The following is a 26966-nucleotide window of genomic DNA, read 5'->3' as shown; positions in this document are numbered from 1 at the left end:
CAATTGTAATAAGATTTGTGCTTTTGATAGACCTACTTTTAATGTCTCAGCTTTCAAAATCAGTTTTATAGGGAAACACAAATTGTGTGTCTTACAGTAATGTTTTTCAAGCTCTTTAATGATCAGACCGCTGTATTTATGTGAAACGATTCATTAAATTAAACGGTTTTCTTTATAAAAATTCCAAATATGTGAAAATGTATTCTCAAAATATTTAGACTTTATTCTTATCATAACGACTTTATTCTCGAAACGTTTCTACTTTATTCTCCGATTTTGTTTCTTCAACGTGGCACTAAAACGGTGTCGTACTAGTGCAACTGTGAGATTAGCCGGTTAAAATTTTTCTTTTAAGTAAACGTGCACAAAACCACAAAAAGTACACTTGCTAGGACACTGCAGAGGTGCTCTTTACTTGATGCAAACCCCACTTACAGGAACCAGAAGTTCATTCCACCTCAGATAAAAAAAGGTTTAGACAACATGTGACCATTCGTTCAGTTTCACATTTCTTTTTTTTTCCTTTTAAAAAAAAAAAAAAAAAGCTATAGTTCACAAAAAAGAGAAATGTACTCACCTTCATGTCACTGAAAACCTTGAATGACTTTCTTTGTGACATAAATATCATACCATCAAATGAGATTTATTTAACTACATATTCTGAGAAAAATTCTGTTTACCACCGAGAGATAGGTTAGAGGCTAGTGTGGTTAGAGGTAGATTTCTGTTTTGACACTAGGTTATGATGACATGGTCCAAACCCTGCAGCCACTCCACTCTGAACTGAGGTCTGTGAGGGTTAACAGCAGCCGTTTACCTCTGTAGAAAGAAGAGAAGGCACAAGAAACGGAAAACATGGTTATCTTCACTTGTACTCATGGTTTTTACTATCAGAGCTTGCCATGGATGTTAAAAGAGATGCAAATAGTGCAACTCACCTTCTGAAGGCAGTTTCTGAAGGCAGTGATGAACTTCATGAACTTAGACTACATTGCTTTCACACCAATTGCAAAGTTACTGCAATCCACATGAACTGTACCCTATCTGTTTTTTTTTTTTTTTTCAAGATCAATATTTTAAAGCTCAAAAATCAGGTCTGAATAATTACAAGTATTGCAGTGACACTGATGCTGTAGTAAATCACTTTACACTGATCTTCAACCCTTTAGCATTTGATCCTGAAACATGTCTAAATGTAATTCAGAATTATGGTCATAACTGGGTTGAAAAGGTCACAATATTTTTTTTTTCTACATATAAAAGGGTCATATGAATTGACATCAAGAAATGTAATTCAGCTCACTACTTGTACATATGATGAATTCATACATATGATCAAGGGATGCTGAGTTTTAAAAGAATCTATTATTTTTGGAATACGGAGAAGCTGAGCAAGTCTTCATATTGGATTCCTTTTTTCAGACACAGTAATGGCAAAAACAGCTGCTGAAAAACAGAGAGAGTACAGGGCGAGAAGGGATGCTGACCCGGCACGCAGGGAAAAGTACCTCAGGAATGAGCGAGAGAGGTGGAGAAGAGATGTTGAGACAGGGAAAAAGAAGAGAATTGGTGACCTGTGTGAGAAGGCACAGAGATGGAGGCGCAAGCAGTGGAGAGATTCCAAAGAACGACAGAAGAGGAGGTTTTTCAAAATAATTGCTTCCTCTCCAGACAATCCTGAACCCAGTCTGATGGTGTTGCTTCAACCCTGAAGAGGATGACAGACGACTGATAAGTCAGGGTCAGGTCATCCCAGGTGGATGGAAACTCATCAGGGCCCTTGTCGAGGCCAGAATAGCCTTAAAAGCGGGTTGGTTGGTTGACAAAGCACTTGAGAAGCACTTGAGTCCAACAACAACGAGTCTCCGCTAGATGACTTGTGACCAAGTCAATGAGCTGAACAATATTTGGCTGAGTGCAACATTTTGTTTCTGATGGACCTTAACCTTGTGGCATCTTGAAATATTTCAATTCACAGATTTGTGGGCCATGCAAAATGAATTTTACTCTTTGTATTAAACTATTAGTTTGTACTATGACTTGTTAAATGGACGAATGGATGGATGATTGAATCAATTAATGGTATACTTCACCAACAGTAGCCACTTGAACCCTGTTATCATTTTCAACCCTGTTGAATTGCATTCAACCCTGTTACTTTTTTCCCCATCACTGTTTTTGTAATATTCTGTGTATTTAGTGTTCTGTATCTGAGGTAATCAGTAAATTACAATAATTTATACCTCGCTTTACTAAATATTTATGTATAATTCTGAATCACATGTTTTTAAAAAAAAACAAAACTAATAAATAATACTTTATTTATACCTGAGGTGGGAAAATATTCCTTAGATCAGCAAAAACTTGTTCATGAAATGAGCATTCAAACAATCATAAAAAAAATAAAAGTTACATCATTAACTTTATATTTTTTGCAACATGGCCTAGATCACCGAACACTTTAACACAGTGAGATTGAGGATCCTTTCTAGTTAATGTTCATTTGATTTTTGACATAAAATACACATTAAAAAAATTACCTTACTGAAGAAACAAACAACATTTCCCCCCCCACCCCCCACCACATGGCTGTTGATCATTTTTTTACACATCGCAAGTCATTCCATGATGGGGATCACAAGAGAAATGCATCAACATGGACAGGTGAGTCTAGCTGATTTACTTGAACTTTAAAGGTCACTCTGAAAACTTCTGATTACTGCACTGACAGTCAGGGGTTTAAAACAAAACCTTTGTTTGCACTTCTTCATTTATAATGTCAATTTCTCTACATTTTTCAACATTCTGTCAGACAGAATGGTGTATTTCAATTCACAATAATATACTGTTTCAAGGTATGGGAAAATTGTGGTAAAAGTAACAGGGTTGATTGTAACAGGGTTGACAGTTGCACAGTTCAGTTAGACAGGTAAAGAACATGAGACCAGATCCTTATTTAAAAAACAATTCAATGTGGAGATCTACATTCTACAAATACTCAGAGTTGTTTGCTGTAGAAAATGGTAACAGGGTTGAAATATTAAAGTTGGTCCCAACAAAGAAACATCTAAAATTATATAAAAAACATGTCCTTGCACAGTTTACTTCATTAACAGATGTTGCTGCAATATAGGGAATTATTTGTCCTATAGCACATTTAAATAAAATAAATAAAGGGAGAATTATGATAGCAAAACAGTTGAAATACCTGGGGACACTAACCTAAATCTAATAATACTTTAAGAATAAGGGGATGTTTCTAGTTTGTACTAATATATATATATATATATATATATATATATATATATATATATATATATATATATATATATATATATATATATATATATATATATATATATATATGAAAAGGTAAATAACATTCATTTTGTTTATGCTTTATTTGTTTAAAAAGTTTGTTTTGCATTTTTTTTTCTTTTTTCTAAAATGTGTTACCGTTAACAAACTTGAAGTTTTAATGTTTGCACACTTGTTTTTACAGCTATGTCAGATGTGAGTCCAGGGAGTTTTGAAAATAATCAATGTACAGGTAAGTTTAAACATTTTATTGCACAATTAAACTTCGTTTTACAAGAGGACGTCCCCCGCTAAATCATCTGTGGTATTGCAGCTGCAGAGAGGGCTATTCTTGAGTCACAGGGAGAAATGGACTGGAAAATCAATCACCTGACTGCACTGGTGCAGTGTCTTGTGGGGAACAGGTGCTTTGTGCCTCCACTGCAAATGGAGGATGAGGAAGAGGATTGTGTCTTGCCTTTGATGTCAATGGAGGATCTGGACCAATTGGAGCAAAGACTTATGGATAGAGGGATGATGCAAAAATTGGTAAGATTCTTACTCTTCTAAAGAAGTGACTGGAATTTTAGATAACTTTTGTGTATAATCCATATTTTATTTGTGTTTTAGGTGAACAAATTGTCTGTCAGTGGAGGTCAAACTATGAAAAAGACCATATGGAGAATTTGCACCAAAGTTTTTGCTTCCTGTGTGGCCAAACAGCTCAATTGGTGCGGACGGGGAGACAAGCGAGGCTTAAGAAAGACAAATATAGGATCACTAATAATCGGTATATCCAAAATGAACGGAATCCTTTTATGGATAAAAGTATTATAGTGAAAATGCTTTTGTTGTTGTTGTAATTACATATCTCAGTCAAATCACATGTGAATATATTTTAATTTTAAAAACCTTGTACTTGTGCTCACTAAAATGTTACAATTGCATACATTTGCACAGTCAGGCCTGTCTTCTCTATTTAAGCAATATTATGTTCTGTAATAAATTAAATTAAAAGGTTGGTTAGCTTTTTGATAAACTAGTAATCCTATCTTATCTTTTTAACACACAGCTGCAGCGATGAGGAACAGTGTCCTCTTGGCTCCCACAGAAGCGGAGGCTGAGAAATGTATCAAAGATTACCTCCGTTTGGCTCCAGGGAGGACATCTTCCTAATCTGTTGTGAAAATGTCAGTTTTGTTTTATACATTGCTTGTACAGAGAATGCATACTGTTAAATAAAACATGTAATAATTACTTGAATTGTTGTTCAGAAGTCAAAATGGTTTAGTTGGAACAGGGTTATTAACATGTCCATGGTCAGTGTCATTTTTTTTTTAAATCAACATAAGCATTAAGTAAATATTTTAAGAAAGTTAAGTTTTTTTTTGTTTTTTTTTTAACTAGTGTACAATTGTCTGTATCTTAAGTAATCATTAAATTACAGTTTTCTTTTTTTTTCTTTTTTTGGCAATATTTAATATTTCTGTTGAATGCAGAATCATATGTTGAAGGTTTATTTTGGGCCTGAGGTGGAATATGCATTCATTAACTTTTTAATAAAATATAGAACTTTAAAGCTAAAAAGAAAAAAAAAAAATATATATATATATATATATATATATATATATTTCTTCCCACCTCAAAAGCTCAGGCATCCATTCCTGAGAGTTTTTGTTTATACTTTTTTTGTGCATAATAGCACCATAAAAGTGTACATATGTACCTAAATGGTAGAGTTCAGTGTGCATTTTACAGTGACAAGAGTTAAACCTTTTTTTCCCCCCCTGAGTGTGCATCGTCAGTTTCCTTTTTTTTTTTTTTTTTTTTATATTTTAAGGAAAAATGTGTAGAATTTAAAGATGTTTTTAAAAAAACATTTTAAAGTATATTTTGCTTTAGTTAAAAATGTTCCTGTGGTGTGGAAAGTATAAATATTACACGTAATCCTTAAATTAATGGGATAAGAAAATACAATAAATTACATGTGAGGTTACAGTGTAAAACCAAACACAATCTAAAAAGGTTTTTATCTTGGTCAGTAATGTATATGAAACTTGCTAAGCAAACATTGATAAGAACATACTCAGGGTTACCGGTTATCAGGAAACTGACAGGATGTGATGTTGCAGTAAGCAGCCAAACCGTTTTGAGGAGGGGAAAAAGCTGACATGTATAACATTAGAAACTATGTTTTCACCACACGTCGAAGCTGCGTCATGCAAGGAATCGCAACTGATCTGCCGGTTCGTGAGTTTCATACACAAAGCTTAAAAGTGATCTCTTGTGCCACCCTGTGACTTGACATGTGGCATTGTTTTAACATTAAACCCTGGCTGTTTATTAATGTGTTAAAATAAACAAAGGCTTCTGTAATATTTCATTGTTTGTATCTCATAAGGTTTAGGGGTGTTTCACATTTTGAGATGAGCTTCAGTTGGCTGGGGTCACATATTTTCATTGATATACTATTGTTTTTTTTTTAAATATATGTATATTTTGTTTTTATTTTGAAGTTAAACATTTTAGATAGTTTTTTTTAATATTTTTATATAGTTTTCTCCTTTCAAGTTTAGTTATTTTAAAATAAAATAAATGAAACAAACTCTAAAAGAAAAATAAAATTAAAATATTGCTTTGGCTGCTAGCTCAGAGGTTTTTAAAAAATATATATTTTATGGTTTTAGTAATAGTTTTAGTTAATGATAATAACTTTGGTGTAAATTCACAAATGCATCATATTAACATCATATAAAACAGTAAAGGTGTTTTAAATCATTTTCTTGCGTGAAGTGCTTCAATATTTAGTTAAAATACTGTATATTTGTTTTAATCTATGTAATCTCTCTCTTCCCTGGCTGGTATATTTAGATGTTGACGCTCAGCTGTCTGTGGCAGGGGTCCAAAAGCAGGTGCGTCTGAGATGCAAGGACCTGCATCTGTATGAAGAATACAAACTCAGCCGGACTCTGAGAGGCCATAAGACAAACCGAGGCCATAGTACAAACCGACGGCGCGAGCTGGATCAGACTCTACCGCAGGCTCTACTTGCAGACTTGGTAAGGGAACGAAGGGAAAAGACTCGTCTTCGAGTGGCCCGCTGGCGTGCCAAACGCAAATTACAAGCCTGTCTGATGGCCTCGCCGGCTGCGCAGTTAAGCGGAGCTTCTGTGCAGAGTTCACCTGCCCAGCGTGGAGGCCTGATCTCCACCCGCAGGCGAGGCGGAGTGACCATGCCACGCAGTGGGCTTGGATTGAGAAGGGGGCTGTCAGAGACTGGCTCATATAACCTGCTGCTGCAGCTGGGGCCTAGTCCTACTCAATCAGCAGCGGCACACTCCATCAATGAGGGTCTGATGTCATCTGGCTCCTCAGCGCTATCACACCACAGAACCACTGAACCGAGAGCAACTTACCAATAATGCAGCGTTTACTTCCTGGTGGAAAGTAATTGCGGTCATCTCAATGGTTAACAAAGTAACATTTTACGAAGAGAGGCACTTTTTTCCCTAATACTATAAAACTTAAAAAAAAAAACTTCAAAAAAAAAACACTGATCTGTGCAAAACCCCAATCTGACAAAATTTGGACTATTCAAAAACAAAATTTACTTTGCAAAGTGAATCCAAATTGAGTAGAATAAAACTGGTTATTTAGTAACATTCAAAAACTCAAAACTCAACATTCTAAATTTATCTGAGCTTAATAACAAACAAACAAAAAAAAGAAATTCCAAGGATATTTTGGTCCACAGTGAAGAAATTTGTGCTCTGCATACAGTGGAAACTGACATTTTTTCCTAGAAAACAATGTCAGCATGACTGCCCTGGTTATGTTGGCTCACGTTCTTGTGGAAATGTTTTTCATCTGTATTTTTGATTGCAGTATTCAGGGTAGTTTGAAAAACTAATTTAGTTCATCCATTAAAATATACCTTTATCTTCATTTTTTGTTGTTGCCTAAAACACCACTGTTGGCAATAACCATGAAATTTTGTACGCAATTGCTTTCCAAATGAGCACGCATTGCAAAATTGCTGTGTAAGCTGATATGCATGTTCGATTTTGAGCAGGCAAATGTGGTTTAACAGAAAAAACGGCGAATGCTGTTTATAGTTTCTGGAAATTAGTCTCTGTTTTGGTGGTTTATGTAATGGTATGTTTTGGTATGAAAAGGTACGGAATATTTTACTGATAACAATTGTGTCAGTAATGGGGGAAATTGTAAACCAAAAACCATATCAGTTTTGGTTATTGATTCACTTACAGCTATCTTAGTTGTTTTTTTATTTGTTTTTTAACCAAAGTGACTTACAAAAAAAGTGCACATCATGTATTGTGACTGTTGCTTCCATAATTCAAGAGCTGGAGCTTTAAGCATCAAAAGCCACACTAAAAATAACTGAAATACTACATTAACATTTCAGACTTATTCTTGTCTTTGGATGATAAGCTACATAAAGCTACATTTCTTATTTCATACATACTACCAGTGTTACAGATCAATTCAGTTTAATTAGTATTCTGAGAAAGAACAAGACATTTAAATGAGCTAAGAATAAATCACTTTTTGATTCATTTGATTTAACACAAATTTTTTTTAGATACATTTCTGGTTTCAACACAAGACAAGACACTGTGTTTCACAAAGACTGAAAAAAAAGTTATTTTAACCCTTTGTAACAAATCCAAATGTACATGAAATTCTCATTGGGGTTGTTCTGGCTTGTTTTAAGTCACTGCTTTTACACAAATTAAAATTTTTGAATTATTCCGGTCATTTCGAAAGTCACTTAATAATCTTTTATCTAGTTTCAAGGCTCTGCAAGTAGAACAAAGTCTGACAGTTTTCAGAAGGTAGGATGTGATTAATAGAACGTTTCCTACAGTTTCCATGTGCTATATTCAATGTTTATGCTGTTTAAAGAATATTAAACAATTAAATGTTGTGTGAATGTTACATTTGTTGGTGCATATTAAATAAAAGATTGTTTCTAAAATCAGCAAAGCCTGTTACTTTCTTTCTGGAGAGCAAGCATTTAAATGTGTGCTTCATTAGAGCAACAACAATAACATGATCCATTTGTGCTGCTCATTTGTGTCCAGTTACTTTATCGTGGTGTTCGTTTACCCGTTGACTATCTTACTACTGATCGCTCCTGGTAGGGTGTAGAAGATAAGAACCAGGAACAGGGTCACGATCAACAGCACCAGTCCGGCAATGATGTATTTCTTGTAGTTCCCCCAGATCAGGTGAAAGAAGCACTTGAAAGGATTCATAAACCAGGAGAAGGATGTGTCTGGACGACTAGAGAAAAGTCAAAGTTTGACATTAGAAAATAATTCACATACAGTGGAACTACCTTCAACACATTTAATGTAATTCAATTCAGTTTGTTTTTATAGTTATATTGGCCTATATGTTTTAAATTTGACAGCCCTGGAAATAATATGAATAAAAACATCTGAAATAGGTGTTAAAATAAGTGTATTGGTCTCATTACTTTGGTTTCTCTAGAGGCTCTGGTTCCTTGCGTGCACGTCCCACTGGATTTTTCTCTGCTTCTTCAGCTGTTACCAGATGAAACTCGGCTTCTACCTTCCCCTAGGAAGAGAAAAGTTGAACTACTACTTCGATTAGGTCACATGTTTGCATAAAGAAATCCCCATACCTACTATTGTTTTGTATAAAACAAATGGATAATATAATTACATTTAGAACAAATTAGTCAACATTTTAGGTTTTGGATTTCTTTGCAAACAAGGAGCCATTGAGCTTATTTCAGTGAAATAATTCAATTCACACACTGTGAGTTCTCCAGCTTTAATAAAGGGCCACCAGCCTTTGGAGCGTTTCTGCTGGAAGATAGAGACGTTCTCTGCAGTTTCTGTCAGCATTTCCATCCTACAAGCTTTAGCTGATTTAGCTCCACGTGGAAACCCATGTAGGTCCAACTCCACTGAGCCTATGGACACATAAAAACAACCTTCATGAAGTATTAATAACATTTTCTTGTGTATAATTGTGTTTTTGCTACTGTTGTAGAGGGACTGTGAGCTCTACACATCACAAGTCAAATCCCATCAGGAGTGACAACAGAGCGAAGGATGTGATGCATGTAAAACAGATGCAATTGTAAACATGTTCTTACCCAGGAAATCATCAGAAGAAAGCCTCTCAAAGTCCCACACCTGCATAACAAGAACAGCAGGGATCTTCTTCTCAGTTTTGTCCAGAGAGAGGATGCTTTCTCGCTTTTGAATCACCACCACTTTCTCAGCAGGCAGGTAGTTAAAGGGGAACACAAAGCGCCAGTTGAAGTTGCCCTCTCCAGTCAGAGAATTGTAATGGACATCAGTTTCCTGCCGGTCATCTTCAAGCCCCTTTAACCACCTAAAGAAAAACATGAAATTCACCAGAATTTACTCAAAACACAAAAGCATTCATTTTCAGAAAACTTCTTTTCAACAGTATCTACACCACCATTCAAAAGTTTAGGCTCGGCAAGTCTATTATGTTCACAAAGCTGCATTATTTAGTCAAAACTACACTAAAACAGTAATACTGTGAAGGATTATTGCAAAAATTAAAATGGTTTTCTATTTTAATATTTTTTATAATGTCAATTTAAATCTGAATTTTCAGCAGCCATTGTTCAAGACTTCAGTGTCACATATTTTTGTGAACATCATGACTTTTTTTGGATTCTTTGATCAATTCAATGCATCCTTGCTGAATTTTTTTTTTTCAACTAACTAACAAATATATGGGAAATATGGGAGACTTTTTCAATAAATAAATACTTAAAAATGGTCTATGTTCATTGTGATACACTTTTTGCCAATACCCTTTGACGTAAATGTCACTTGACTGCTGTCCTGTTATGAAGTTGGTGTCCTCCAATATTACATCTTCAGTGTTCCAGATAATGATCCTCAGCTCATAACTTCATAAAAAAAATAAAAAAAAACTTAAGATGTGTCAAACATGTATTAATTTTACAGCACAACCCAGTCAGATGGTTTAGTGTATCTTACCCTTTGGGTTTGCGAGGAGAAATGTCCACAGGAGGGCCAGGATGAGGCATGTCCATGGGAAAAATGTCCACCCACATTTGCAGATGACCCTGGGACACATGCAAATGCACAATTATTAAAATCACTCCATGACCCAGATTACTCATTATATGCATTCTTAATGTATATATAGTACATTAAGGTTACATAAACCTTTAAACAACACACTGCACCTGCTCTATTCCTGGTTTGTCCTTTAGGTAGAGTGCTCGAGTTTCAATATGCTCAGGCACAAGTTTACAACCCCCATTGGGCATCTCGGACCACCTTTGCAGCACCTTCAGAGCAAGGTGCTCGTACGACTCCACCATCTGATCTAAGAAGCCACAGCAAATACTTGTGGTACATTGCTCCTTTAATTTTTAACCAACAATGTCATGATGTACATCCAAAGAATGACCTACCTTCATCAGCAAATACAGTCTTCCCAGTAAAAACCTTGCTTCCAATGGTAATGCGTCCTGGAGAAAAGTGAGGGTTGTCCAGTCTGTTTTCTTTGCAAAGCTTAATCAACAGGTCTGTTGGCTTGATGCTGTCCCTCCATGCATTATAACCCTCACTAGGTCAGATGAGATCATCAATTGAAGCATCAAAGATGGGCATAAAACTAACTTGAGAAGATAAAAATGTTGTAAGTACTCACATGGCATATTCATCAGGCAGGCCGCAGGTAGCTCGATGCCTGCTGTAAAAACGGTTCTCCAAATCAATCTGTGTTTCCCCAATCAAATCGTCACCACCAATAGTGTCGTAGTCATAGATGAGAATAGTTAGCAGGGATTCCTTGGGGAAAGTGGCTTGAAATTCAAAGGATCTGAACAGCAGAGAAAGATGAAGAGATGATGAACCTCAAAGAAACACGGAGTTAGTTGAATTTCAAAGAGAATTTCTCAATCATTGTGCTCGATCACCTTCCAAACACTGGGTTGAGCTGCTTTGGGATGTAATTGTCTCTGTCTTTGATCTCAGTTTTCCCCAGTTTCAGCACTATGTAAGGGTCCGCTTTGCCATCTGGGTCTGCAGGGTGCAGGTTGAAGGCCTAAAATGCATAAGAGAGTGACAAATGACTGTATCATGTGAATACTGATGAATAGAAAGCTCAAAAAGAAAATAATGTGTTTTGAAAAATTGCTAAAATTACACTTACTGCAACTATGTATACACGGATAAGGACATCTACTGCAGTGTTTGGAGGAATACCCTGGTTTATTTTAAACTGCCCTGAATCCAAATATCCATCTTCCTCCTCCACATCATTCGATTCAGGCAGCTTGTACAGACAGAACCGGCCCTGATGGCACAATCAGTGATGGACATTCTGACCTGTGCCTGGTTGTATGAAAGCCCTTAAGCTAAGAAATCCCTTAGTTATAAGGTTAAGTGTGCCCTTAATGAAACTTGGGTTGCCAGGAAAAACCTTAGGTCAACTTAAGGAACCTCAAGGCTGTCATTAATTATTCCCCCTAAAATATTAAGCATGCTATGAATGATACACATTTATTGAGAAAGTATCGGTTTAACTGTCAATAAATCCTTTGACTCAACACGCACGTCCTGATTTTGCCAAGTCCGATGTGTTCCTAGGTCAACATATTTTGTTGACCCTGGAACAACATTTTACTCCAAAAATATATTCTTAACCATATCCCTACACCTAAACCTAACCTTAACCATGAGTAATCCCTAAAATCAGAGGAAATGATAGATGAATGACACTGATGTACAAGCACCAAACACTGATTTTAAGCATAAACTTCACAAAATCTATAAACTGGTTCTTCAAATCTGATTGGTTAATCACAATGTTGTTCCAGGGTCAACAACGATGTTGTCCCAGGAACATGTCTCACTTGGTAAAATCAGGTTAGGCACTCAACACAGTTCAGTTTGGTTTACGTTTTTATAATAGTACAACTGTGGTTGTATCTAAAGTTAGGTATGTGTTTTTTATGTGTGGTTTATTGTGAGATGTAGTAATTAAAGCAACCACAATTAAAGTTGTGCAAGTGTTTGTTCCCTGCATTTCGAAGATGCTTGTTTGACGACGGATTTGCACATCATTTATTTCTTAAGGATAATGCAGTCCCAACGAAAAAGGGTCACGATCGTGTGTTGGAACCACAGGCGGTGAGTAAAACTGCTTCAAATATCTCTGTGTTGTTAACTCAGCTATCGGCGTGTAAGCACATCAAGTAAACAACATGCGATGTTGTCATCAAACTGCACTTTCCACATGTACAGCTTAAAAAAAAAAAAAAAAAAAAAAAAAAAAGACGACAAAGTGGAACTTAGTCATTTTCCAAAACCGCTAAGCAAATATATACAGTTTCAATACATGCCACATAGAGACGTCCTGCTGTAGTCGTTGCTGCTGCTGCTCTTGTTCAATTTCAGCCTCGGGATCTGATTCTGGATCATAAATATACGCTGAATCTGACTGTTAGCCATGGTTTGTTTTGGTTGTTTTTTTCCTCACGGTAATGTCACAGCTTCCAAACGCTCTCAACGCAAAAGCTTACTTGCGCTCGTTATTCTTTAGCTCCGCCCACACGTCACGCCTCCAGCCGGTTGTGTTTTTCCGGGAAAAATCGGTACAGACTATCTTTCTCTTATGAATATAATAAAACTAAAGACTTTTTGGAGTTATGAAGGATGCAGTACTACTCTATAGGTATTCAAGATTAACAGGATATTGAGTGAAAACGAGCATTTCACCCCCCCTTTAAAGATTGTCTTTTATCTTTCAAGCGCTATCATTGCAGTCGGTTGGTGTTGCATTGCTTCAGTCCAAAAGACCTGAAATAAAAAGTGCCTTTCCATAAAAAAAAGTGTTTCACATGGCTCAGAGGGATAAACAAAGGCCTCTTGTAGTGACTTGATGTGTTTCAAAAAGAAAAATATCCAAATGTAATAATCACTTTAATCTAGCTTGCACCAACAGTTAATACATGGAAGCAGTCCCGGGGCGGATGACGTATGAGTTCAGTGAGTTCGGTGAGTCTCGTGAAAACCAACTTTTGTTAACAGGATCAAAGGAAGCTAAGTTTCCATACTTTTGCAAAGGATAACCAGTCTCCTCTTGGCTTTTATCAAAATCCTCTGACATTCTTCTTGACAAATCCTCGTTTTGTACTTCTAATTAATGACCGTTGTTTTGTTTTGATCTCTTCGCTGCATTTCCGCGTCTGTCACTTCTGAGCTGCGCATGCGCAAAACTGAAATCCCCTCGGAACTGCTTCCTTTACAACAGTGAGTGCAAGCTAGATTAAAGTGATTATAACGTTTTGAATATGGATGAAACAGGAGGCCATTTTTTTAACCCCTGGAGCCGTGTGAGACACTTTTTTTTATTTTATTGAAAAGGCGCTTTTTATTTCACGTCTTTTGGACTGAAGCAATGCAACACCTGCTGACTGCAATGATAGATGTTGAAAGATCAAAGACAGTTTTTAATATAACTCTGACTGGATTCATCTTGAAAGTCATGTACACTTAGGATGCCTCAGGGGGTGAGCAAACACAGCCTATTTTTCATTTTTGGGTGAACTAACCCTCTAAGAAATTTGCTGCAACGCTCTTAAAGGTCCCCTGAAGTGCCTTGAAACAAGCAATGTTATTCTATGTGGTGACGTAATTTAAACTGAAACAGGAGAAGAGGGCGGGCCATACTGAGCAGCCACACCCCCTTTTTAAAGTAGCCAATAGCGTTTGATTTTGTCTGCTTGGGCCAGAGACGTTTTTTTGACAATCACAGTCTAATAGATTACCCCCTAGAATCAATATAAAACACTTAGTAAAACAATATAGTGGTCATATTCATGCTGGTGTAGTTGCAAATGTTTTTAATAAATGCAGACAATAAGTGCATATGATCTGCTCTGTGCGATCGCGTCTCTGGCCCGGTGCCAAAGTCTGGATGTGCGCTACCGCCATTCGTGTGAAACCAGACCTCATTTTTGCACCAATTGAAAGCATATTTATACCATCTGAATCATTCCCTATCACCTACACTGTGCACAATGAGGCATCAACTGTACAGGAATTACTACACTGTGAACAATTGACAGATCTCAGCCGGCGCTGTGCAGGAGGCGTGCACTTCACATTCTAGAGAGCATCTGATTGGTCAGAAGATTTGATTAGAAGATAAAGTACGATGTGACTTCCAAAATGTTTTGAGCCGTTTTGGCGAAAGAGATTAACTGCAAGCTTTGAATGCTTATATCTTCTAAATATCTTCAAAGTACTTAAGGGCTTTCATGGAACCGGGCACTGGATCTTAAAAAGCCTCTGTGTATGTAATGGTACTTCATGCAAAACCACTTCACCTTAAACTTTCCAACAAATCTTTCATCAGCAGAACCTTCTTCTTCATTGGCCTTTCCTCGATAGAGTTCGAAGGTTTTAACCCAGTCGTCAAAAGGCCCAAATTCAGCCTCCAGCTCTTTTTCATACACCTGAAGTGATTGACAAGTAAGACTGCACATCCATTTAATAGGTAAATCCTATACATTTATTGTACAGGCAATATTTGCAGGTAATCTAAGCATTGTAATGACCCATTTTACCTGTAATGTTACAATCCTGGGCTGTTCTACCAAACTCTTGTAATTCACCTCCTTTTTTTTGTCTTTAACAGTTGATACTTAAGATACCACAAAAAAAAAAAGAAGTGGGAAAAAAGCATATCAAAATAACTTGCACACAGTCTACAAAACATTAAAGGTAAACAGCTTTTAAGAGATTAAAAGTAAATTAAAGTATAAAAGAGATTAAATATGCTTTTGTCACTTCCACCAGCAGTGTTTAGTGTATTATACAACCAAAAACCAACCAGATGACAACTTCCCAACGCCATTATTAAAAAGATTGATTGAATATCTGGGGTCAGTAAGATTTGTTTTTGAAAGAAATTAACACTTTAGCAAGGACACATTAAATTGACAGTGAAAACACTTATATATATACACATACACACACACACACACACACACACACAAATAAAAATACATTTTAAATTGCATTAAAAGTTAGCAATGTAGTAAATAATAATAAGGGACTTCTTTCAAAAACATTTTTAAAAATCTTACCGACCCCAAAGTTTTGAGAAGTTGTGTGTGTGTGTTTGTGTGCAAAACCCAGAAATAGAGGTTCAGATCTGGGTTCACTGGGATTGCAAAATGCTGTGTGATCTCTCGTGTAAGCAGCATAAATTTTTTTTCTTTAAGTATTAAAATAATATGTAGACAATTTAATTCCATTCAAAGGCACATGGTTTGCATAATAAATAAAACATTCTGCAATCCTGTTGACCGCAACAAAGAAAGAGGGCCATGCAATGGACAGTCTCCCAGTCATTCTTACCCAGACTGATCAATCCTTCGGAAATAATGTTCTCCAGAGGAGTAACTGAAATACATCATAATAGTGTGATCATGTTTGACTAAAGCTTGTGCATGATGTGTCTACATGATCCTGTGGACAAGAATGATATCACTTACTATTTTCAAAGAGCAGTTGAAATGGATTGTCTTCTTTTTGCTTAGCCTAAGAAAGAAGTTGTGGTATAAAACAACTAGTTAGCAAAAAAAAAAAAAAAAAAATTTTTTTTTAGTTTGTAAGCTTACCATTTGGATCTTCTCCATTGATGCATAGTATTTCGACCACCAATCAATGACATTATCAGCAGACTCATCAGCTGTGGTGCGTTTCTTCCTTTTCGTAGATCTTTGTTTGCTCTTCTTTGACACCTGGTATTGATCAAGAGTTTGATAGTCATAGTAGATTGGTAATGTGTGTTTACCAATGTGTGTTTTCCCCCCACGACGGGGGAAGTCGTGGCCTAATGGTTAGAGGGTTGGACTCCCAATCGAAGGGTTGTGGGTTCTAGTCTCGGGCCGGACGGAATTGTGGGTGGGGGGAGTGCATGTACAGTTCTCTCTCCACCTTCAATACCACGACTTAGGTGCCCTTGAGCAAGGCATCGAACCCCCAACTGCTCCCCGGGCGCCGCAGCATAAATGGCTGCCCACTGCTCCGGGTGTGTGCTCACAGTGTGTGTGTGTGTACACTGCTCTGTGTGTGTGCATTTCGGATGGGTTAAATGCAGAGCACAAATTCTGAGTATGGGTCACCATACTTGGCTGAATGTCACTTCACTTTCACTTTTTTCACTTTTTTTATATGCTTCTACTAACACATATGTGACCCTGGACCACAAAACCATAAAGGTCACTGGGGTATATTTGTAGCAATTGTCAAAAAAACATGGTATGCCAGAACTCATTAGGATATTAAGTAAAGATCATGTTCCATGAAGATATTTTGTAAATTTCCTATCATAAATATATCAAAACCTAATTTTTTATTAGTAATATGCATTGCTAAGAACTTAATTTGGACAACTTTAAAGGTGATTTTCTCAGTATTTATATTTTTTTTGCACCCTCAGATTCCAGATTTTCAAATATTTGTATCCCGGACAAATATTGTCCTATCCTAACAAACCATACATCAATGGAAATCTTATTTATTCAGCTTTCAGAAATGGACCATTATGTGTTTTTGTGCACCAGGGTCTGATATGTGTTTTCAGGAATCAGGACCATAAATTGGATGTTTTAGATACATAATTAGTAATCAGTGTTAAATATGATGTTTTCTCTCTTTTTTTTATCTAACTCAAACAAACCTTCTTGTCCTGGAAGTCTGGCTCAGATTTAGGTGCAGGGGTGAATATTTCCTCCGGCTCTATTTCAATGGCGATCTCCTCATTGGGCGGTGGCACAACACTCTGCTGCAGAGACAGCTGAGCGACTACAGGCCAAAAACAAACCATATTTTATATTTAAACAATAATTTTTATTGTGTTTCAGCAGGGTTTATTGTGTTTATTGTGTTTATTGTGTTTCAGATGTGTTTCAGCAGGGTTTAAAGGGTTCATATGATGCTTTTTTAAATATATTTTTTGTGTATTTGGTGTATGTATTGACATGCTTTAATGTTCAAAAAACACATGTAATGCTCCTTTCCATAAACGCAAGCTTCATCTTTCAAGATAAATGTAAAGACAGTTAATAATGTTCTTAGTTTAACCATCAGTTCAAGCCCAAAAGGTGAACAGAGTTGCATGACAGATGATGAAGTTCGTATGTGTTTGCAGTACACAAGCCATGGACAGTTAAAACAGCTGGCTCCACTGTGTGACCCTGTCTCTCTCTCTCTCTCCCTCGTGTGCGCTTTCACACACACACACACGCAACGCACAAAACTCTAAAGCAAAAACTTAAACTAATAACAAAACATACTTCCAGTAGCTGATTCCGAAGCGCCAGATTGTTGTGGCAAAGTCAGAATGACCTCCTCTCTTAGATTCACGAAACGGTCGTCCTTAAAATGTATTGCTGTTCTGTTGTAAGAAATCTTAACGATTATTAAATGCATCTACTTTCGGAATACCAAATAAAGTGCTTTTGCTTTCGCCTACATACACACAGCATCCCCCTGACACGGCTGCTTCAACACTAACTGTGTTACTGAAACCATGCCTTCTTTCTTTATGTGAACATTTGGGTGGCATTACGCAAATATTTCCATATAGTGATGTAGACATGTGGGGGCGTGTTTGAACGAGACGTTTTAGAGGGTCGTGGCAGAGTCTTAACTTTGATAAAGAATATCTCTTTGGTTTGGAGACTTCCAGAGGTGGGTAGTAACGAGTTACATTTACTTCGTTACATTTACTAGAGTAATTATTTGGGGGTAACTAATACTTTTTGGAGTATATTTAAAGATGGGTACTTTTACTCTTACTTGAGTAGTTTTTTGGGGGAAAAATCTGTACTTTTACTTCGTTACTGTGGGCAACTGTCCTCTCGTTACTTTATCTTAATGCAATAAATGTTATAAATGCTTCAGTTTATTCCAAACGCGCCGTCTACTTTTCTCTGGGCAATAAGCGATGCCCATTCACGAATGATTCAATCTTTTGAGTCAATTCTGTTCAAGGCAAACGAGTGAATTGGTTCATGAATCAGTTTGAAGGAGTCGTTCAGTTCCCTGCCGCACGCGCTGAGCGTCTGAAGCGGTTCACTCAGAGTTGTAACGTTAAACATAAGCAGCGTTGCAAACGGGGATATGGAACTGCACTGAATTGAAAGCAAATCTGCAAAGGCTATTATTTGCTTGCGATGGAGATCTTTATTAGATGAACGCGTGTGCTGTCTACTGTTTAACAGGTAATAACTTGGGCTACATTCGATTACAGTACACGATACCACTGTGACATTGTACGTGTATGGCTTATAACAGAGGGGAGTCAAGTTGAATGCAGCTTCCAAAAGACAAAAAATAGCCGATTAAGATTGTATTAATTTTAATACAATCACACCGGTGCGAGAACGTTCAGCAAGTCCTATCATCAGCTGCTAAATTCAGATCTGTGAATCACTTGTGGCGCTGAGCCAGAGACAGACACGTTTTTACAACGCTGCGCTTTATAACCAATCACACACGGTTCTGTTGAGCTTTTGAATGCAATGGCCAATCAGAGGTGTTCCGATGAGTCATCGCTGAAATGCCTGTGCTTCCTTCACTTCCTTCAATATGTTATGGCATGACACCTATATCTGTTACTTAAGTAAACAGACAGGGTTTTATAATAAATTACATAAATTGCAGTAAAGGCTGATGAAATATATACATTTATACACACAAACATACATTACATACATTTTATCTGTAAATCTAAATAAAAATAGGCTCAGTATATAGGACCCAAAGTAATAAGTAACTAACTACTTGAGTAGATTTTTTATCCGATACTCTTACTCTTACTCAAGTAACTATTCAAGACTAGTACTTTTACTTTTACTTGAGTAAATATTTCTAGAATTACTTTTACTTGAGTACAGTTTTTGGGTACTCTACCCACCTCTGGAGACTTCACAGATCTTCTTCATGCACCAAAATTTAAATTGCGTCATACTACATTCTGCAGAAGCAAGACTAAGCATCCTGTCCGAGGCTATCTGGGATTATATATTATTGTGGGCTGAGGATCACAATATTTTTCCTAGACATTATATCATGCTAAAGTTATAGGTTAGATTGTGTTAGATGTTTTTGTTGGGACAAATATCTCTGGGACGTGTGTTACCTGCTATGTTTCTGGGTTCTGGTTGACGCTGCTGAACTAATGTGGGGATGTGTTTGAATAAGGCCAAGTTGTTGATCATATGACTTCCCACAAGTGTGCTCCGCCCAAAAGCCCTCCAGTCCACAACAGTGATAGCGAGAGGAGGGAGGAGATGTTCGTCTTCAGGCAGCTCCTACAGAGAGAAAACAGCGGCCCAGACATGCTGAGATCAGCTGAACGCTAAGCGAGGACTCACATGAGCAGAGCGATGGGGACAACACCATATACCCTGTTATTGCAGCAGTTGACTCACCACATCAAAGGCATCCACAAGTATTGTGAAGTTTGGGTTTTTCTTGTAACTCTGTATCACTGAAGAGTTGACACCTCCTCCTGCACACTTGATAAAAACTTGGGGCCGATCAACGGATAGAAGCTGAACTTTCTTCAGCTCTCTCAGGCCCCAGAACAAAACCTGCAGTGCAAAAAAAAAACTCAGTCATAGTACAGACAAAACACTAATAGTGTACACTGAAAAAAGCTACATATAATTTACCAAAGAGTCAAAACGGTAGATCAGTGTCGCAGTTTTGTAATATACATAACACTTCATTACACAACACTCAAAAGCAATTTTACATACAAATGTAGTAACACCTAATAATAGTGAGACTTGGCATACACTGTAGACCACAAAACTATTTCCAGCTACTACTATGCAGTTTGTCTATATGTGCAAGTGCTGATCAGATATTGAATGACATTTGAGAGATGCTTATAAATCTAAGAGGTATTCAAAACACTTTTGGGAAAAGATCATTGATTTGAGATATAGTGGTTTGACACCAAACGGAAAAGCTCTGACTAGAGGTTTCAGAACAAGATGTCACACGTTGACACATGAAAGATGTAAATACATCTAGCAGAAAGAAACTCAACAGCCAAAATTGAAAAGCAAAGACGTGTTGCATTTATAGGAATTGCCCTGAGTAGGCAACGATGTAGTTAAACCTGAATTATTTAAATCAGTGTTGTATGTACAGTACGTATGTATGTTGTTTAAAAATAATCTTTATATATTTTAAATAAATAAAAAAATACAGTAAAGAAATACTGTATGTAATTATGTATGTACAGTATGTGGAGGATTAGAAATTGTTCAAGAACTGATTTTCATGAATAATGATGGGGAGTCAAATGACTACTGACTGTGAAAATTAAAGAAAACGCAAATCTCAAAATCTGTCTCACATTATGCAAAGACGTAATAGGTTTCCAATTTACTGCTTGAAATATTTTCATGTTTACAATTGTCAGCTTAACTAGAGAGCAATGAAATGTGCTTTCATAAAAATGGTAATAAAGTTTTTTCCCAGTTTTTTTGTACTTTACATATAGACCACAGGTCATGGACCGCTCACCTCAATTCTGTACTTGCAGAGCACAGGTCGAATGTACGAGGGTACTGGAATAACTCCTCCATCCGGCTCATCTAAATCAGGAAGTGGATGTTCTCCTGACTCTGAGATCTAGATGTTCATGGGACAAGATGTACAGCAGACACCTTATCACTTTCTGCATTAGATTATACATGTTAGTTGAACATATAAATGGCATTTTATTTTTAGTAATAGAAGTAAAAGTTATAAAGAAGCGATTCTACCACATTACTGCATTGTTACATAGTAAATGTGCTGTGTTTGTTGGACTGGACCTGAATGAGTTCAAACGCTCCCAGTATGTCTCCTCCTGACAGACCGCCACAGAACAGAGGGCTGTACTGCAGCTGAGGAGGGGAGTATCGTTCCTCTGACAGTCTGACTACAGGAACAGCCACTGTCGACCCCAGGTACTCGATACCCTGGAGAGAGCAAACAAAACATTTCAAACCGACTGAGAAATAGTGCAAAGGAGAAGAGAAACAATTCAACTTTTTATCAGCTGCATATAAGGGTTCATTAAATGACAGGACAATCCACACTAGGAGAAGACCCACATCTGTAGTCCGTATACTTAAGTGACTGTGTTTCCTCACCACTGCATCATCATCATACACCTCGATCACAACTAGCGGTGGATCCTGGACTATTTCAGAAAGCCCTCCATACAGACACACGTTATTTATCAGGAGCAGCTGATTCCATGTAGGAGTTAAAGTTTGCTTCATGATCTAAAAAAAAATAACAATATGCATAAATATCAATTACCTTTTCACATTATATAATTTGTGTGTTTTTTTTTTTTGCTAATTATATCCTTTGTGACTAATTATCCGAAACCAGAGCATGTTTATGTATAATAGGTGCTCTCACTTTCTGAACTTTCTCAAAACCTTGCACTTTTTGAAAGAATATTTTAAAACAGAATATTGTGGTGCAGTTAACAGCATCATCGATTGGATTTTTTTCTAGAGTATCATCACATAAACACATGCTTACACCAGTGCTTTGGCTATTGGACAGAAAAGACACCCAGGCGAAGGGGTCTGAGAGGCCAGTGTTATCTGCTGCAATGAGACCACGAGCCTGGTACATATGAGCCCTCAGCTGGAACAAGTGCTGCTCTGCAAACCAGCAACAAACAGGGTCAAACAGCAAGAATCAGTTACAGATAAAAAAATAAAAATAAAAACCTCAACACAGAGCACATGAGCAGTCTTGCCTGTGTAAAGTATATAATCAGGAGGAGGGCCAGTCCTGTGCTCAGATGAGATGCCTTCCAGTTCAAAGCCTGATGGGAGATTGTCCAGCATGTGGGATGAATCTCTGCTAGATCCCAGCCACAAATACACATCGAGCTTAGCCTGGACTGTCCACCCTGGTCCACGCTTCCCTGGAGGCTGAAAGACACGTCTCCTTTTAAAAGTTACTGGAGAAGTGCCAACACAAGATATTCAGCATTTGTCAGTTTTCTATTTGATGACAGAGTTCAGACCTTGAGGAACAGGGTGTTGATCTTCCCACAGTCTCGGCCTCTCTGCTCCGGGCTCTGTGAGAAGAGCAGGTGACGAGCAGGGATTCTGGCATATGCCAAACGCTTGTTATTACTGACCAGACTCACAAACACATCTGGTAAAGTGTGTTGAGGCTAAGAAAGACGTGAGATGAAGAGAAATATTAGTAATGATACTAGGTCAAGGATGTGTGTATAATATTGACACAAAATAACAACCTCTTCCACAAGGAATCTCAGTTTCTTTTTAATTTTCTGGACTTCCAGCATCATCTCTTTTACAGTGAGAGATCTCTTCTTGGGCTCAAGGAGTCCTCCAGCTACTTCAGTCATACTTTCCTAAACAGCACCAACAAGTAAAAAAAAAAAAATTGAACCGACAAATACATTTCTTTAAAAATGTTATATTTTAGATGTGAAATAAATGAGTTGGACTAGACTGTGGAGGAAAAGCCACATTGAGCAATAATTCATAGTCATGCAGGAATAGAAAAACATAAATAATAATTGTAAAAAGTATGAAGTTTTACAGATAGACGTGTTTAAATAAACGAGAGCATGCACAGTAGAGACTCACCAGCTCCTGTTTGCACAGAGTGAGCCTCTTTTTGTCCAGTAAGGTCAAATTGCTTGCCTTCACCCTCTTTTCAGCAAAAGCAATAAACTCACTGCAGAAAACATACCATTACATCCAGCAGAAACAGAATTAGGACACAATTTTACAATTTCATTAAAGAGAGAGTACATTAAAGGGACGGTTCACCCAAAAATGGTAATTATTTCATTATGTACTCATGTTTTTCCAAACCTGTATCTTTCCTCTGTGTAACAAAAGAAAAATGTCCCAATTGATTTTGTCCAAACAATGAAGGTCAGTGGGGTCCAGAACAACACTAGATCCCACAGACTTTCATTGTGTGGACTAAAAAAGAGAAAAAAGAATGGACCAAGAAAAAAAGAAAGTCAGACAGGTTGGAACGAAATAACAGTGAGTAAATTAAGACAAAATTTAATTTTTATGGGGGGGTGGGTGAAGAAACCACTTAGTGCTCATGAGCAAAACATTTTCTATAATCTTGAGAAATAAAACACTTGATTTGAAAATATTTAACCTTCAGAATACAGAACAGTGACACAAAAGTCAAAAACTAACACAACAGTGACATCTATTGGGTGTCACGTTTGAATAAGGTACAAAATTGGAAGATAAAACGTTATTAACATTAAAATCCATATTAATGATAAAGAGCTTTTGTTCTGTTATCCCTGAATATCTTTATTAATCCCACGGGGATTCTCTATGGTCTAGATCTACCTGGCATCTCTTCTAAAGTCCTGAAGAACAAGATGCATGAGAGTCCTTGCTTCAGGAGACATCATTTTATCCAATTCCAGCACCTTAGCGATCCCCTCCTCCTGAAATAATCACATGAACTACTGATTCATGGCAATGTCATAAAGCATTACTAGGTTGAGGGTTCACATACAAACATCAGGGCAATTGTGTCCAGCATGTTGGCGTGATGGAGTCGGTACGCTCGATCCTCCCAGCTGCTATAAACATACACACAGGGCTTTTGTGCTCCGATGGGCAAGTGCATGTAGTGCCTGCACAAACAAGAGTACAGGTCCAGTTTTGTTCATGACTGAGGTATTTCCCATTATTTAATGAAGGTGTAATATTTGTTTGATCCAAACACCTCTGTGCATCTCCGAAAAGAGGTCTCTCTGGTGTCGTAGTAGATTTGCACGGCATTGTTGCTGCAGTGTCCAGAAGTGGAGTGGTCACAGAGACATCTTCATGCTTTTTCTTTGAAGTAGGCTGCACAGTACCATCAATGAAGTTCCCAAAGTTTCCTGAATAAACATATACACATTTAAAGGGGTCATAGTACATGTATGATCATATTATTGCTAGTTCTTCAAGTGTTAAAGAATAATGACGTGTAACATGCCTTCCTAAAGATACTACTACTACTACTACTAATAATAATAAAATAAATTTGCCACACAAATTGTTACCACAAGGTTTGGCTATTACAAAGAACTGAACATTTCTAACACACTGTGACACTCAAAAATAGCTTGAAAATTTGATATTGAATGTATTTATTAAACGGTGTTACCAAAGACATTTTATGGAAAAATGGTCATGAACAAGAAAAGACATATATATTTTTAGTTTATTTATTGGAACGAATTCTTGTTTCTCAAATTAACAAGACTCTACTGAGTGGCACGTTAATTGGATAAAGTTCAAAAATTGGTTACAGGATAAAAAAAATAAATAAAAAAAAGGACAAACTTCACACAAAACGGAATGAAATTAAAAGAGCTAATTCAGCATTTAGTTTGTCCTCCTTAGGCTGAATATGAACATTAATGATTCAAATTAAACATCTTCAACATGACCAGAAAAAAATTAAATTTCCAAGTTTCAGACCCTTTTTTAACCTATTTGTGGAAAGTGGTGTGTGTGTGTGTGTATATATATATATATTTATATATATATATATATATATATATATATATATATATATATATATATATATATATATATATATATATATATATATATATACCAATGGTGAACTCAAGGCTGATTGGTCTATCGCTGGTTCTTCTGTCAATCATGGAGGCCTCAGACACACAGCCAAAGAGCAGGAAGGTTTCCATGTCTTCATCATTTATCTAAATTAAAGTTAAACAATGACTTGGGCGGCTTTACAATATAATGGAAATGTTGCTACAATGGATTAAAAAATAGAAAAAAAAAAAATACATTTGAGCTGGACAGATAAAAGAATAGTGTAAAAAGGAGAAAGACTGCTGCAAACAGCTCACCGTCTGTGGGGGCTCCACTGGCATCACCTCAGGTCCTATAGTCTTGGATTTCTCTTCCTCACCTCCGGCTCCTGCCCCAGTTTTGGGATCTTTCGCCCCTGCTTTTCCTCCCTTGGTATCTTTCAGACTGATTTTTGAGAGCAGGGATTTGGAGTCCGGAGCACCTCCAGACAGGATCTCCACACTCAGCTCTATGTAAACCCTGCCTCTGTAGGACACCCCTTCTCCAACACCCTCGTTCAGCTCCTGGCTGTCGTCCACCAGTGTGGAATTACGAAGTGAACCGTAGAGGTTGATCCATGCCGGGCCAAATGTGGGCAGGAAACCTTGACAAGAGCAGTAAATAATAAAACAACACAGCATTCAAAATAACTACCACCATGCTACTTGGCTTGATATTTTTTTTCTTCTCTCTAACAAAATAATTTTCAGACATTTCCAAGTTGTCCAAATACTTTTTGTGGCCGCTATAATTTAGAACATCTTTTTAACAATGGAATGAAATGGCGAACCGTTGTCCCCATCGGTGTCATTTGAGATGGTGTGTAGATCAATGTAATGAGTCCCAATGGCCACATCATTCATGCTTCCCTCATCCAGAACCCGAATCTTCAGTCTCTGACACAGTGGAGGAAACATCTCTTTAAACACCACCTGCTCGTTCCACACTGGGTCCGCTGTGCTCTTCTGAGTAGACGTCCTGCCCTTTCAAGCAGAAAATAAACAAAACAAGTATCACATATATATGTATGTATAAATTGCTATACAACCACATTTACTGACCAGTATACCATAATATTAACAATAATACTAAAATAACATGCCATAAACAAACAAAACTTTAAAAAGCTAAACTCTAAGCACTGTATTGCAAGCTTACAACTTGACCGAAGAATGAGACCTCTACATAAGGATCTATGAGTGCTGTCGCGTCTCCAACAAAGGCTTTGGTCACGTTGGCCATAATACTGGAGTTTATTCTGGGAAGACCTTCTGCACGGTACACTATCACATAAAACCGAGCCCATGGCCGTTCAGGGTTTAAGCCTTCAGGAAGCAGGAGGTGCCTGGGGGAGGACAAATCTTTTCTTTTTTTTGAGATACAAGGAGATGTAGTGGCATTTTATCAGAAAGGAATATCACTGAAATAACCTTTGATTATTAAAGCAAGACAGTGCATAATAAAAATATAAATGGTTTCTTAGATATCTGCCATGGCAGTCCAGAATGAGATAACTAGATCTCTACAAATAGAGACGAGTATTTTTTATTCTTTATTATGCCTTAAAAAAATCTCAGATCTTACTTTTCTATCTGTTCCTCTGCATCACTGAACTTCTGGGACGGTGCTGCAACATCACCTTTTCCTGACACGCTGATATCACACTTCAGGTGACCTTTCACCCCTGTGTGGATGTCAGCGGGGTCTGTGAGCGTGGCCCACTTATTGATGAACTGATGGCCTGGCACAGCAAGGACAGGATTTAGTGTTGTTTTATTACAAGCAGAATTACCAAAAATCCAAATCTCAGGCCAGATTTTGAACTTTTATCTCTTGAGTTGAAGAAAAGATGCGAGCAACTGCAAACCAAGTGCTTACCAGGCTGGGAGTAAACGGTCCCAACATCTATCTTGAAGGTTCCCACACAGTAGCTCTTCAT

The 26966-nt window shown here is 37.2% G+C and overlaps 2 protein-coding genes across 5 annotated transcripts in view; one reads left to right on the top strand and one right to left on the bottom strand.

Annotated features, from left to right (window-relative positions):
* LOC128019638 (uncharacterized) overlaps window positions 1-8304 on the top strand; it is a 12670-nt gene extending 4366 nt beyond the window's left edge. Inside the window, exons 3-7 of one of the 4 annotated variants that reach the window (XM_052605726.1) lie at window positions 3503-3550; window positions 3632-3846; window positions 3928-4087; window positions 4370-4487; window positions 6169-6309. In XM_052605726.1, coding sequence (XP_052461686.1) covers window positions 3503-3550; window positions 3632-3846; window positions 3928-4087; window positions 4370-4473 — 527 coding nt within the window. In that variant the 3' untranslated portion in view covers window positions 4474-4487; window positions 6169-6309. Of the gene's footprint in view, window positions 1-1422; window positions 2241-3502; window positions 3551-3631; window positions 3847-3927; window positions 4088-4369; window positions 4561-6168 lie in introns of those variants that run through there. The other 3 variants (XM_052605725.1, XM_052605724.1, XM_052605727.1) reach the window with 3 other exon arrangements.
* Window positions 8264-26966, bottom strand: LOC128019340 (fer-1-like protein 6). The gene is made up of 33 exons (XM_052605322.1): window positions 26906-26966; window positions 26612-26768; window positions 26186-26372; window positions 25818-26010; window positions 25306-25631; window positions 25044-25152; window positions 24162-24318; window positions 23949-24069; window positions 23777-23877; window positions 23039-23129; window positions 22681-22800; window positions 22444-22596; window positions 22171-22348; window positions 21948-22072; window positions 21545-21679; window positions 21224-21370; window positions 20931-21038; window positions 19823-19984; window positions 19531-19702; window positions 17065-17189; window positions 16001-16123; window positions 14702-14830; window positions 11521-11664; window positions 11285-11412; window positions 11017-11187; window positions 10778-10932; window positions 10547-10689; window positions 10335-10423; window positions 10145-10243; window positions 9449-9690; window positions 9105-9262; window positions 8801-8901; window positions 8264-8604 (listed from the first exon to the last, which is right to left on the bottom strand). The coding sequence occupies exons 1-33, from the start codon at window positions 26964-26966 to the stop codon at window positions 8424-8426; spliced, it is 4791 nt and encodes a 1596-aa protein (XP_052461282.1). The 3' UTR covers window positions 8264-8423.

This window comes from Carassius gibelio, chromosome A9 (genome assembly GCF_023724105.1).
Source record: "Carassius gibelio isolate Cgi1373 ecotype wild population from Czech Republic chromosome A9, carGib1.2-hapl.c, whole genome shotgun sequence".
NCBI classification, from domain to species: Eukaryota; Metazoa; Chordata; class Actinopteri; order Cypriniformes; family Cyprinidae; genus Carassius; species Carassius gibelio.
Note: the sequence above shows the minus strand (reverse complement) of the source record. Positions and strands in the feature narration are given on the sequence as shown.

What these genes read in the sequence shown, in the direction of transcription:
- LOC128019340 (XM_052605322.1), bottom strand. Translation starts at nt 26,966, where the DNA reads ATGAAGAGCTACTGTGTGGGAACCTTCAAGATAGATGTTGGGACCGTT. An exon ending in TGACACCGATGGGGACAACG is followed by an intron (nt 25,632 to 25,817) that starts GTTCGCCATTTC and finishes GCTCTTGTCAAG; the next exon opens with GTTTCCTGCCCACATTTGGC. An exon ending in TTAAAGCTGGAGAACTCACA is followed by an intron (nt 8,902 to 9,104) that starts GTGTGTGAATTG and finishes TTCTCTTCCTAG; the next exon opens with GGGAAGGTAGAAGCCGAGTT.